Source organism: Ambystoma mexicanum, chromosome 1q (genome assembly GCF_040938575.1).
Source record: "Ambystoma mexicanum isolate Mex_15411 chromosome 1q, UKY_AmexF1_1, whole genome shotgun sequence".
Classification (NCBI taxonomy): Eukaryota; Metazoa; Chordata; class Amphibia; order Caudata; family Ambystomatidae; genus Ambystoma; species Ambystoma mexicanum.
In genome coordinates, this window is record NC_090922.1 from 1,022,388,734 (window position 1) to 1,022,402,050 (window position 13,317).

The 13,317-nt window shown below is 46.4% G+C and overlaps 1 protein-coding gene across 1 annotated transcript in view; it reads left to right on the plus strand.

Moving 5' to 3' along the window:
• The first annotated feature begins 9,782 nt into the window (after window positions 1–9,782).
• The window catches only part of DDAH1 (dimethylarginine dimethylaminohydrolase 1), an 848,052-nt gene continuing 844,517 nt past the window's right edge, over window positions 9,783–13,317 (plus strand). The window contains exon 1 of the mRNA XM_069641695.1: window positions 9,783–10,251. Within this exon, the coding sequence (XP_069497796.1) occupies window positions 9,952–10,251 (300 nt within the window). The 5' untranslated portion in view covers window positions 9,783–9,951. The remainder of the gene's footprint in view (window positions 10,252–13,317) is intronic.

Consider the following 13,317-nt stretch of genomic DNA (forward strand, 5'->3'; position numbering starts at 1 on the left):
TCCTTCCTACCCATATTCTGCACCGCCCCCCTGAGCCTCTGAATGGGCCTGGAACTCTATTTCCTCCATACTCCTAGGTCAGCCCTCTGCGGATAAGGGCTCTGAGGCAAAAGGCAGCTCCTTCAGTAACAGCTCCAGACTGGGTTCGCCGGTGGAGCATGCAGCGCAGCATCAACCAGCAACGACTGACAAAGTAAGGAAGGTGCGGGCAGGGGGAACAGCCTTTACTGCTCCCTGTTAAACTGTCCTTCCTCTCTTATCGCTCCTTTCAGCAATGCTTTAGTCTACTATATTTTGCCCACATTGTATGTTGTCTTCCATGGAAATAAAGCTCTTCCAGATAATATGCATCTTGGTGTTTTGCTTTTCTGCTGTATGTTGAAACCTAGGCCTGTTTCCCCTTTCCAGGAAATTCGTATCTAGGTGTTTTGCTTTTTCTGATTTATGTGAAACGTAGGTGTTTTTTCCCATTTTTAGGAAATTCATATCTAGGTGTTTTGCCTTTTCTGCTGTATGTGAAACCTAGGCCTTTTTCCCCTTTCCAGGAAATTGATATCTAGGTTTTTGCTTTTTCTGCTATAGGTGAAACTTAGGCTCTCCCTTTATCCTGGACACTTGATTCTAGATTGCATTCCTATTGTGATGGAGCTGCTTCATGCTTCTCCCTCACCTGCTCTCAGGCCTCCCTTAGCCCCCTCTCTCCTTCCCTCCTAATCTCCTCTTCTCTCCACCTTCACCTGGTGAGGTCTCTGGATGGCCCCCTCTGAGAGATTTTCATTCAACGGGTGTTCCCCTGCTCCTACTCTGCTGCTCCAGCCATGGTGGACTCTGCGATCACTCCTTGGCACTGTGCTCCTCCATGTTCTCTTCTAGCACTCCCTTGTGCACCCTCTTCTCAATAAAGTGAACCTCTTCACTTGCAGTTTAAGTTCCCTTGTCCCCTCTCCTGCTTTAGCTTTACCCTTCCTCTCCATCCGTCCAATTCTTCTCCCCCTACTCCCTCATTTCTGTTTACTGCACTTGCATGCTCTGAATTGTCTCACAAACTAGTAAGAGCATTATTGTCTGTCTTCTTCCCTGCTCATCTCCTCTTCACTTACTCTCCTCTCCCCTCTTTTCTGTTACTGCACTTGTACGCTACAAATTGTCGCTCGACCTAGAAGAAGCGTTATTGTGTGCCTTCGTCCCTGCTAATTCCCAGTTCACTCCCCTGTGTCCTATTTGCTGTTACTGCACTTGCACGCTCTGAATTGCCTCTCGACCTAGTAGGAACATTATTGCCTGTCTTCTTCCCTGCTCCTGCCCACTTCACTTCCCCTCCACCCCCTCTCCCATTCTTTTCTGTTACAGCACTTGCACGCTCCAAACTGTCTCCCAACATAGTAGCAACGTTATTGTCTGTCTTTTTCCCTGCTCATCTCCCTTTCAGCTCCCCTCCCCTCTTTTCTGTTACTGCACTTGTACACTCCGAATTGTCTCGCGACCTAGTAGGAATGTTATTTTGTGTCTTCTTCCCTGCTCATGCCCACTTCACTCCCTCTTCCCCTCTTTTCTGTTAATGCACGTGCACACTCTGAATTGGCTCACGACCTAGTAGGAATGCTATTGTCTCTCTTCTTCCCTGCTCATCCCCACTTCCCCTCCTCTCCAATCTCCTGTCTTTTGTGTTACTGCCCTTGCACGCTCGGAATTGTCTCAAGACCTAAAAAGAACATTATTGCTGTCTACTTCCTTGTGCCACCCCCCCACTTATTTCTTCCCTTCCCCTCATTCTTGTTACCCCACTTGCACATTCCAAATGTTCAAGACCTCGTAGGAAAGTTATGGTTGTTTGCTGCACCTTGAAACACCTTTTGGCAATTTAGGCGCATTATAAATACCAAATAAATAAATTAATAGATAAATAAATAAAAGCAATTCTTACATATTTTGGTCACTGGCTGCAATACAGGGCCATTCTGGCATATACACATACATCGTGAGAATGCCTTCTCTCAGTGGCAATACTGGCATTATTGAATATTGCCAACCTAAGGGAGTTATTACAGTGGCAATAATGGCATATCTTCCTACAGCCAGCAGTAACATGTCTCCTTAGAGTGGCACAAAACTTATTGTGTGCAGCTATCTGTCATTGAATGGTTATGGACACTGCTCACACCTCCTCCTGGAAACGTTGCAAGTTCAATTGGGGTCTTGCTGGGCTTTGCACATACTTAACTCTTTTTTTTTTCAGCAGAGCATGTAAATGGAAGTTACTTGTGTGTGTTAATGCTTCAGTGATGAAGAGGTGAATGTTGCATTTGCTTATGAAATCCTTCATAAAGCCCTAATTAGTTACTGTGATAAACCTGACTGTATTCTCCAACCTACTTTTTTGCAATCTTCCTTTCAGGTGGCAAGAGAAGGACCATCACTTTTCGATATTGATATTGAGATTTTTATTTGTATCGTCCTCGTACACAAGTGTTACAGAGCAGATCCTAACCCCGGGGGTGGACAGGTGAGGGAGGATCACCTGAGAGGAGGGTCACAAGGGATTGGAAGGACAATACCCAAGGGTGAGACATGGTATTCCCCCATTCCAAAGAAATACCCCAAACCACTCACCCTCAGCCTTCATGGGGTGCTTTCAATCTCACCCCATCTCCCCTCCTCATTTCCAGCAAATACTGAGATGAGGAGGATGCCTGTCAAAAGGGTATCTGGGGGGCAGGTGGTGAGACCCTGACATCAACCCTGTGTATCCAGAGAGAAAACTCATCAACAGTATGCTGCCCACTGAGTTTCATGTCAGTGAGAGAAACTCGGGAGCGTTTGGTTGATGGGAGCGGAATTGGAGAAATACACAGTTTGTATAGCAGCATGGAAAATGTATAAAACGGCACAGAGCAGAAAGTGAGAGGAAGCTTAAGAAAGCTGTTTAAGGAAAGCAGAAAGAAGGTAAGGGAGCTAGGGAAAGTAAAGACATGTAAAAAGTGTGTAAAAGTGTGCAGAGGCACTGGAAGAAAACGAACAGGTGCAAGTGTGCACGTTAAAGAAAGGAAACTGTGGAAAGTGTGCAAGAGGCACAATTCTGATAGGACAAAGCAGAGGAAGGTGCAAGAGTGCATGAGAAAGTAAAAGGAACAAAAAAAAGCAAGAAAGGGGTGCAGGAAGCGGCTGAAGGTGAGAGGTTAAAAGGAAAGATCAAGGAATAAAGAGAGGAAATACCGACTAGGGGGGACACACCTGGGAGAAGCAAAGAACCTGGTATTTTCAAAAGTCTCTGATTTTACCCCACGCATGAAATGTGTATGAAAGAACTGAATAAAAAAGGAAAGATGCATCCTGACAACTGAACTTTGAATCCAAGAGGGGCCTAAGCTTGGGGAAGGGAAACCCTGAGAGGACTAACAAAGTGGAATACCTATTTCTGTGGCAGCTGAACTTGTGTTTAAATCCAAGAGAAGCAGAATACTTATTGTTTTGATGCTAAAGGCGTTAAAGCTTGGGAAAGGGAATACCAAGGAATTTAAGACATTTGAAAGTGTAACTGCAACCAGAACTATGGAGAAGGTCTGATAGACAGCCCTTTTTTGATTGAACTCATTTTTGTGAAGCTGACCACCCAACACCTGGTGAGAAAGTCCCCTGAAACAAGCATTGGTTTTCTATTTTCGGTTGAACCACAATTTTTGAAGACTTCCTCGCCCATTTTTGTAAAGAGTGAGGGCAAGCATAGGTTTAAACACAGACAGACTATTGTTTTGGACTCCTAGACATCCACGGCCCTTAGAAACATCAGTTATGGGAACCATCCCTTTGGTGTTAGGGCCAGCTAGGCATTACACCAACCCAAGACCCTAACAAAATAAGGGTTTTGAAACTAACATCTTTGAGTCTGTGTCTCTCTTGATACCATGCCGATCTCACGCTACACACATCTATCCGAAGTGCTCCGGAAGTGTGGCTGTTGGGCTGGGTGTACTGTGTCTTCTGCTCCTGCTTCATGCCGAAATTTGCATGTCTTTTGCTTTTAGACACAACGTCGGCGTCGGCAAGGTGAAGCCTCTCATACCATTCTTATGCGCGTAACGTGCTGACTTGGACTCTGGACTACCTCGCAACAAGTGCCACTCACTTAAGCCCCGCCCTCCTTGCTCCGCCTCCCGCCTGCTCCCCACCCACAGCCTCTTCCTTATCAGCACTGGTGCACGCGCATCCCGCGCGAGCATCCAAAGTGCTCCGGAAGTGTGGCTGTTGGGCTGGGTGTACTGTGTCTTCTGCTCCTGCTTCGTGCTGAAATTCGCGTGTCTTTTGTTTTTAGACACGGCGTCGGCAAGGTGAAGCCGCTCCTGCCGTTCTTATGCACGTAAGGCGCTGACTTTGGACTCTGGACTAGCTCGCATCAAGTGCCACTCACTTAAGGTGAACTCTTGACACTTGTCCCGCGGCTCCTGCCGCATACTTAATTTCGTTGTTGGGCAGAGAGTTCAACTTACTCTCTGATTTTCTCTTGCAGCCCCGCCCTCCTTGCTCCGCCTCCCGCCTGCTCCCCACCCACAGCCTCTTCCTTATCAGCACTGGTGCACGCGCATCCCGCGCGCTCATCCGAACTGCTCCGGAAGTGTGGCTGTTGGGCTGTTCGGCTGGCGGCGGTTGGATGTTGAGTTATCAAACATTATGTGGTATTGCCATTGATTTGTTTTTGTGCATTTTGATCAAATATACTTTTACGCTTATTAACTATGCTGTTCTGCTTCCCATCTACAAGATGAAGAAAAACAAAATGTTGGGCATGAAAAATGATGTAAGAGCTGATTTCTTTGCTGCTGTCAGCACTCGACGAGCGAGTTTAGCTAGAGCTGCTGCCCTCCCTCTACCTGATATTAATGATGATGAGGAGGCACTATTGCAATGTGCCCAAGATTGCTCTATTGCAGGTAAAAATACAGAGAACTTAATAGACCCATCTCAACCCTTCTTTTTGGAACCTGAATCACCTGATGATACTCAAACTACAAAGAAACTAGCTCTGCTCAAAGACAAGGCTACGAGCGTACAGGACCCATATATAGCTAGCGATTTTGACTATGATAACTTCAATGAACCCCCATTCTCTTTTCCCTTATGTTTAGAGGATTTTGCTGCCCCTGGTAGGGACAACTTTGCTACTGAGGGTATGGGGGAGTTTGTCGAATCTAGTCAGTCAGCAAACACAGATTTTATGGCAATGATGGGTATTTTCAATCGTTTGATATTGTCAGAACTTAGTAAACAGACGGTTGTCATAACCAATCTGGCATCCGAAATAGGAAACTTACCCAAGAATCTGGGTGAGTCCCTTGCCACGGCACTTCCACCTATTTTGGGGAAGGAGCTGAGGGAGATCTCAGGTGCTAAAATCCCTAATGCTAAAACCACTTCTTTACCTGCAGACGAAATAATTATACTACCTCCCACTCAGGAAGAAGGTAGTGTCGACCAACCCCAGGGTGAAGGGACCAAAGGTAATAAGTCCTCAACTGAAAAAGAAGTCTCTGACCCAGTTGAGGACTTTGAAGTAAAAATATCTAAACGGCAGGGGAAAAAATTGGCCAAAATTAAGAAAATAAACTGTAATGAAGCCCTCAAAACATCTTCTCGCAAATTTATCAGGGCGCCCCAACTCAAACATGCCCTACTTGATGATGTGGATGTAATTTTTGTCCCTGAGAAATAAAAGTGAAATTCAAAACAAAAATATAAACACACAACACAATCATGAAGCTGTATCTGTAGAGAATGCCCATGGTTCACAAGGATTTTTTTCAGAGGGAGACTTGGCTCTGTGTGATGCTTTAAAAAAGAAAAGGGAAGCCATGTATGAGATCTTTAAAGCGACTCCTTCTCTTGAAAACTTTATTGATCGTTCAAACCACAATCTGACCTGGGGTCGGAATGCTCAAGTTGATCTATCTGGTAACAATGCCACGCTAGACATGAAAGATAATGATCATGTCATCAACTCTGGATTGACGACAAAAACAGGAAAGAAGTGTGTTATCACAGAAAACACTGGTATATTTAATACTGGTTTGACTGTACCAACAGTTCCTACTCAACCAATCTTGTCTAGTGAACTTAATCCTGTCAATATTGTGGGTGTTACCCATGAGCCAATAATGACTCCCAATGCTGTGGGGAATGGGCCTGTGGGGTCCACCCACAACAAAAAGGAGGATGAAATTCAACACATCATTTTGCAAGTACTTAGAGACAATATGCTACTCCAACCTGAGTCCATATTGCCTGCTCCAATTGCTCCAACTAGGAACATAGATTCCTTAGGTGATAGCAACATGGGGAACGATCCTGGTAGGACTAGGGGCTTTGAAGAGCAATGGTATCCGAGTGAACCCATGGTAGAATATGAACACACCCCACATTCTGCTGTGCTACCTGACCCAGACCTAAGACAACCAGCCTGGTCTGAACTCCCTGGCTTAATTCTGAAAACGCTTTTTAAGGATAATGGTAATGTCCGTTTAAATAGACCTTACATTTTATCTTTGTTTGCTGCAATACCTGAACTCAATCTCATATCCTCTACGGATATCTATTTGGTGGACTTTATACTCAAATACAGGTATGATTATGTTCGTTTGATTATCCTCTCACCCCTGGTGAGATTGCTACTCCTGAAGGAGGCGGAACAACTGCAATCGAGAGGTTTCGATATATACGAACATAAGGTTACCTTACTTAAGGACCCCATTTTGCCACCTAAGCAAGTGAAACATGAAATGGGCCATATACGGCCTAATCTAGATAGGGTGATTTCCAAACCCAATTCGGAATTAGACAAGCAAGAGTGGAGGTGGTTAGCCCTGTCCCTGCATGAGTCGATTGACTCACTAAAGCGGCTGTGAAAACCACTCTAGCTCTGAACGTGTTCTGAATTTTGTGAGTTGGAATATGAGAGGTAGCTCAAACCTCTTGCAGAATGATAACCTCATGTGCTCCCTGGCCAAGTTTGATTTTGTCTTACTTCAAGAAACTTGGTGTAGAACTGAATTATGTTGGGATAGTTTTATGGTGATTTCTAACTGTGCTCATGGAGGGAATAGGGGCCGCCCCAAAGGGGGACTCATTATAGCAGCCAAGATAACTACCGATTTAGTAAAAACTGGGGAATGGCGTTGTTCACATCACTTTCTCGTTGTCTCTTTTTTGCTGGGGGCAACTCAGGATTGTTTAGCCATTCTCATGGTCAATGTTTACTGGAACCCTAACGAATTATCAGACTTGCAACTCGCCAATGAACTTACAAAATTGGGAACCATTATTGAACAATGGCTGGTCAACAATAAAGGGGGTCAACTGGTTATTGCTTGGGATCTTAATGCCGACTGTTATAGTGAATGCATGTGTGGTGATATCTTTTTAGCTAACACTTGTGATTCAGTCAAAATTGGTGGTAATCCCAAATTGAGGGGTAGGATGTGGACTCATTTTGCGGAACTGTGGGCTGTGGACATACTGTACAATGACCACTTTACTTGGAAAGCTCGGGGTTTTACCTCTATTATTGATTATATTTTTCTTTCCAGCGACTTGTCAACTGGTATGAGTAAATTTGAGGTCAGTGAAACTAGTTATAGTGACCATTGTTTCTTGATGTTTGAAACTACTGTAAATGTCCAAAGTATGAGTGTTTCTGAGTATAAATATGAGTTATCCTCTAGTCCCAAAGGCAATAGAATTAAGTGGACCTTCAGGAAAAATGCAAAGTTCACCTCGACTATGGTGACTGATCTTGAGGGTATGACTCCACATCAACGGGTGGACTGCTATTCTGCGGTCAATTTCAGTGCATACATGTATTATAATATCAATAATTTAGAGAAACAATCACGGAAAAATCCCAAAGTAAAAAACCAACACAAGCACTGCACTGATAGCAAAATGCACGAACGTAGAATTATCTATAGAAAACAATTACGATGTCTATACAAAACTGATCTTACTCAACCTGATGTTGTGCATAAAATAAAGTCAATCAAACAAAGTTACAAAAATTGGCTGATCCATCATAAAGGCCAACTTTTGCAACAGGATGGTGAAGCTATGCTATGAGCCTTAAGAGGCACCAACTGTTCCAATTTTTGGTCTTTAATTAACGAATCGGAAAGACCCCAAAAATTAGCTAACATGCACTCCATTAGCGAAGACTCTTGGTTGGGTCACTTTGCGAATTTGTACCCTCCGACCAACTGCTCTGATTCGATTGAGCCAATTCTGACCGAGAAGGACTTGAGGATCTGAATTAGACATGGTTTTAGTTGCTCTGATCCAATTTCTTTAAAATTTCTACTCAACATGTTTTCTTATAGTATAATCACTGCCATTCTGCCACAAAACACACATGAGCATGCTCTTATATTGCAATAGCGACCTGCATAGGTGCAGCCATCATGGAAATGTATGGACACAGCCAGTGTGGAAGTGTTTTTATACTGACATATACTGTGGGCAAAGCCATCATTGAAATGCATTGGGAAATGCTCTTGTGCAATGTTTGTGAGTTGCATCAATTGGATTTGTACTAAAGTAATTATAAACTGTCTGTTTTTTTACCCAATTTTTCCCAGAATGTGTACTGTATAATGCACCATTTTAACCCATTATTCAAAAATATTTCTCAGGGAAGGATTGAACCCCAAACCCTCTGAAGCACTTTTGGTTGGTTCAGGCTTCCTCGATACACTCTCACGCTGTGGCATATTTTTGGGAAATGTTTACACCCCTACAATTTAGAAAATCCCCAGCTGCCAATGGGTGAGTGCTGGTGGGTGAATGGGTATGAATGTGTGCATGCAAGGCTGGGTGTAGGCAAACAGCATTGGACCATGGACATTTTCTTACATGTTTTCCTGGTATTTTTGGGCAATGGCAACCTGAGAAATGTTATTATATGGACGTAGGGTCGGGGTGTGGATTTATAGCACAATGGGTCAGGCAGGCTGGACATTCCCTTTCTTTAGCATGGCATGTTTTTACTCGCGTAAGGGGCCAGGCCAATATGATGAGTGTTCTTTCATGGGGAGGGCACAGGTAACTGTGCAATCAGCAAGTCAATGTTTTCTTATGGTGGAAGTGAATGTTTTACTGGTGTTAAAGGGAAAGTCAACATGACGATTGTTCTTACATGTTGGGTCGAGGTATACATGTAGCCAAACAAGGAAATGGTTCCTTACTGTAGCATTGGAAGTTTTACGGCATGGAGGGAATCCTGTGGTATGTTGTGGTATGTTGTGGCATGTTGTGGCACGTGTAATATCACTCCTACCCCTGCTGAGTTAGATGCGGGCGCTTATTTAGTTTCCTAAGAAAGCAATTCTTGGGTTGACTGACACATTCTTTTCTTGCCGACACCTGCACTGACACGCAGAAAGAAATCGTCCACGTTGAAATGCGCTGCCGCCCCCCCCCCCCCCCGAGCGTCTAGTAGATTGTTAAAGAAGCAGCGCTTTACATAGCAGGCACGACCCTCGCCTTAGCCCCGTCGGATTCTCTGTCAATAACGAGCAGCGCTGAAATACACACGTTCAGAAGGGCGTGTTGCTAGGTCCTTTGTTCGAACACGACCCTCCATCTTCCACGCACCCAGAAATCATTAAACAGAATGTTAAATGCTTGGATTAAATAGATAACCTGGGAAGAAAACAATATAGACAGTCATTACCGACGGCGCATTGTCCAATGAGCAAACTGCGAGTGTGTCCAATGAGGGAATAGCTTACATAGCCACTGAGCGGCAAGCAACATTTATGTCGCGTTTTTCTAGGACACACGCTCAGTCGTGTTGGACGTGCAGCAGGGGAGAGGTGCACTTCACACCGTGTCTCAGATACCCGACGGGCTGTGGCTGGAAGAAACCACACCTGCATTGGTCCAGTGCTCCAAGCGTCCCATCATACTATTAGCATGGCTGGGCTAAATATGTCAAGCTTTGGCGAATGCACCCATGCCATCGTGCGCTCCATCCCCGAATCCCTGTGCAAGGGGGCGCTGAGGATGGAGGAGGGGGACGATGTGGATTTTGCTGCTGCTAAACGGGAGCACGAGCTGTACGTGGGGGTGCTGAAGAATACGCTGGGGCTACAAGTGATCAGCCTGCCGGGGGAGGAGAGCCTACCAGACTGTCCGTTTGTGGAGGATGTGGCTGTGGTGTGCGGGGAAACCGCCCTCATCACTAGACCAGGCGCAGGCAGTCGCAGGAAAGAGGTACCGTGCCCTTTTTGTGCTGTTCGTGCATGGTTCGCATCAGTAGCAGGGCGAGCCCGTTCTTACGCAGAACTGATGGCTTCTCCGCCTGCCAAACGAACACTCGCACACCTGTACACACTGGCACGCGGTTTAGAAGCCTAGCCACCTAACTCTCTAAATCACAGGTGAAGACTTTGGGAACCGCACGTTTGAAAACCCTCTAACAGAGTTGCCAACATGACCCGTTCCAATCTGTAGGTGCCGATACAGTCCTGTTTTTTTATTGTTGCGTTCTGGGGCTTGTAGTCTGAATTTTATATTGTGGGGGGGGGGATTGAACTACAAGTCCCAGAATGCAAAGAAAGAAAATAAAACTGGACTAGGTTTGCACCTATAGATTAGAATGGGTCATGTTGGCTGGTAACAGTTGTCTGACCATTGTTCAACAAGAACAGATTAGATAATTTAAAAAGTGGTATTTTTGTGGATATGCTGGGTGCGTTATATGATTGTTACAATCTCTGTGGTACAAACATTTAGCATGCTTCTTGGCAATTGTATATTTGCACAGCGTTGACCGGAAGGGGTGACTTTTAATCTGACCTCCTGGCACCCTTACTCCCCTGATAGAATCGGCCAGACAGTAATCGCAAGGTCTAAAGAAAAGCCAAGGGTCCCCCCCGTCTGCCTGTCCTCGCGCTGGGCTATTCTTTCACAGTTGTCACTGCTTCTCTGACCAGTGCTGTGAATTGTCTAACAGGTGGTGTTGGATTTTGAGGTGCTCTAAAAATCACCTTTTCTCAAAATGAACAGTTTTGGGGATTCCATTACAACTGTCAGCAGGGGAATTTTGGAAGAGAATGAGTGTTCGTGGTCTGTTTAGTTGAACTTGAAGCACGCGTTCCTCTGCTCAACCATGCTGAGCTCTTGCTTTCATAACCGGAGCATCCTGTTGGAAATGAACACTGCCAAAGGTGAGTCATTAACATAATCCAACCAGAAACTGCCATATCATCCAAACGAAGCAAGCACTATACGTGTAATCTTCACCATACCGGTTTAAAAAAAAAAAAAAAAAAAAATAGAATTTTGCATTTGCGCTCCGAGCGCGTTGTTGTGCCTGCCCTCCCCTCCCCTCCCACTTCCTGGTCCTCCTCTCCCTCCCGCCTCCCCTTCCTCTCCTCCCTCTTCTATTACCACCCCGCTCCTGGGCAGCCCCCTGCGGCTAAGGGCCCCAAGGCCAAGGGCGACTCCTGCAGTTGCGGCTCCCTGTGTGTCTGCAGGTGTCCGCAGGGGACGCAAGGCGCAAGTAAATTTCGCCTTCTCCACCTTCTTCCTGCCCACCCCCACCCACGCCTGGCCACTGCATTCGCACGGTGTCTTCACCTCACTGTGTTCCACAGTTGTGGTAACTAGGGTTTTTCTCTCCTCGCAGGATTCTCAAATTTAGGTGGCCTCTCCACTGTGTTCCTAAAACACAATACTGTTGTTGTTCTGAAATGTGGTAACCTGTCTTGCCGTTCCTTCCTGTCTGTGGGCTCTCGCATCATCTGTCTTCCCCCCCTCCCACTCCATGGTGCTCTCTATCTCGCCTATCTTCTGTAACTGCTTCTCTATTGTCTATCCTGCTCTCCTCACTAAATCTGGTAGGAAAAAGTTTAAAAAGGACATCCTGGTCTCCAACCCAGGCCTCCCTATAGCTGACACCTACACTAGTGCCTGCTCTAAGGAAACTCTCACTGACATCCTCTTTTTCGTGCCTTCACCTGACCTATGGACCCTTCATATGGTCTCTGTGCTCTCTCCTTTTTCCTCTTCTCCCATTAATGGTGGCACCCGTTGGGATGTCCTATTGGCCCCCTTCCGCTCCTCTAAGGCCATCATTAATGTCTACTCTAATGGGACCATCTTGGTCCAAGGCCCTCAGGCCAACCTTCACCTCTTTGATAGACGCTTCCCTCGCCTCATCAACTTCCTTTCCTCCCCTGCTGCCCCCCCCTGTCTTCGGCTACCTTGCCTCCACCCTCCCTCCCTGCCCCCTCTCGCACTCCCTCTTCACCTCCTTCTTCTACACCTTTGCAGGGCGTACCTCTGATCTGTACCCCTCCCCAGAAGTCCTTCAAGGATGGCAACCTTCTCCACTTTGCCACTCTTAACTCTCGCTCTGCCATCAAGCATTCTTCTGATATCTGTCGCCTTCTTGAGGAACTGGACCTTGACGTCCTTGGTCTCACTGAGACATGGTTCACAGCCAGCTCTGTCACGAGCTTTGACACTCTCCTACCTGAAGGTTACAAGATCCTCTCTGTGCCCAGGCCCAACCGTGCAGGGGGGGTGTTGCCCTTATCTTCCCTGAGTGGATTCCTGCCACTGTCACTCCTACGCAGACCTACTCCTCTTTTGAATGTCTTGTCTGCCGACTCTCTCTCTCTCCTAGCCATTCCCTTACCGTGGCTACTATCTATCGGCCACCTGGTCAAATTTCCTCCTTCCTCTCTGAGTGGGCTGACCTCCCCTCCTCAATCCTGTCCTCTACCACTCAACTCCTCTTTCTTGGGGACTTCAACATCCACCTAGATGCCTCCTGTCCCCCCACTGGACTCTTTCGTGACCTCTGCGGCTCTCTCTCTCACTCTCTATTCTCCCGTCTGGGCCCACTCATTCTGCAGGGCACACTCTTGATGCTCTGATCTCTTCTGACCTTCCCCTCTCTGTCCCTCTCTCCACTCCTCTCTCCTGGAGTGATCACTTTCTCCTATCCTCCCACCTCACCCTCCCTACCCCACAGGCAAAGCCACCCTCATCATTGCCACCCACCTTCTCGGTCATCCGACCCATGAAGCGCGTGTCAATTGCGGCTTTCGCTGCCACCTTCTCGCCCCCCCCTCCCCCTTCGGCTGACTCCCACCCTGACACAGCCCTCTCCTTGCTCCACTCTGCTATATCTGATACTCTTGATATCCTTGCCCCTGTCATGAAAATCCGCCTGAAGCCCAAAGCCAAATGTAACTCCTGGTATGATGCGGATCTCGTCACCCTAAAACGCAAGTGCAGGGTGGCAGAGAGGAAATGGCGTGCTTCATG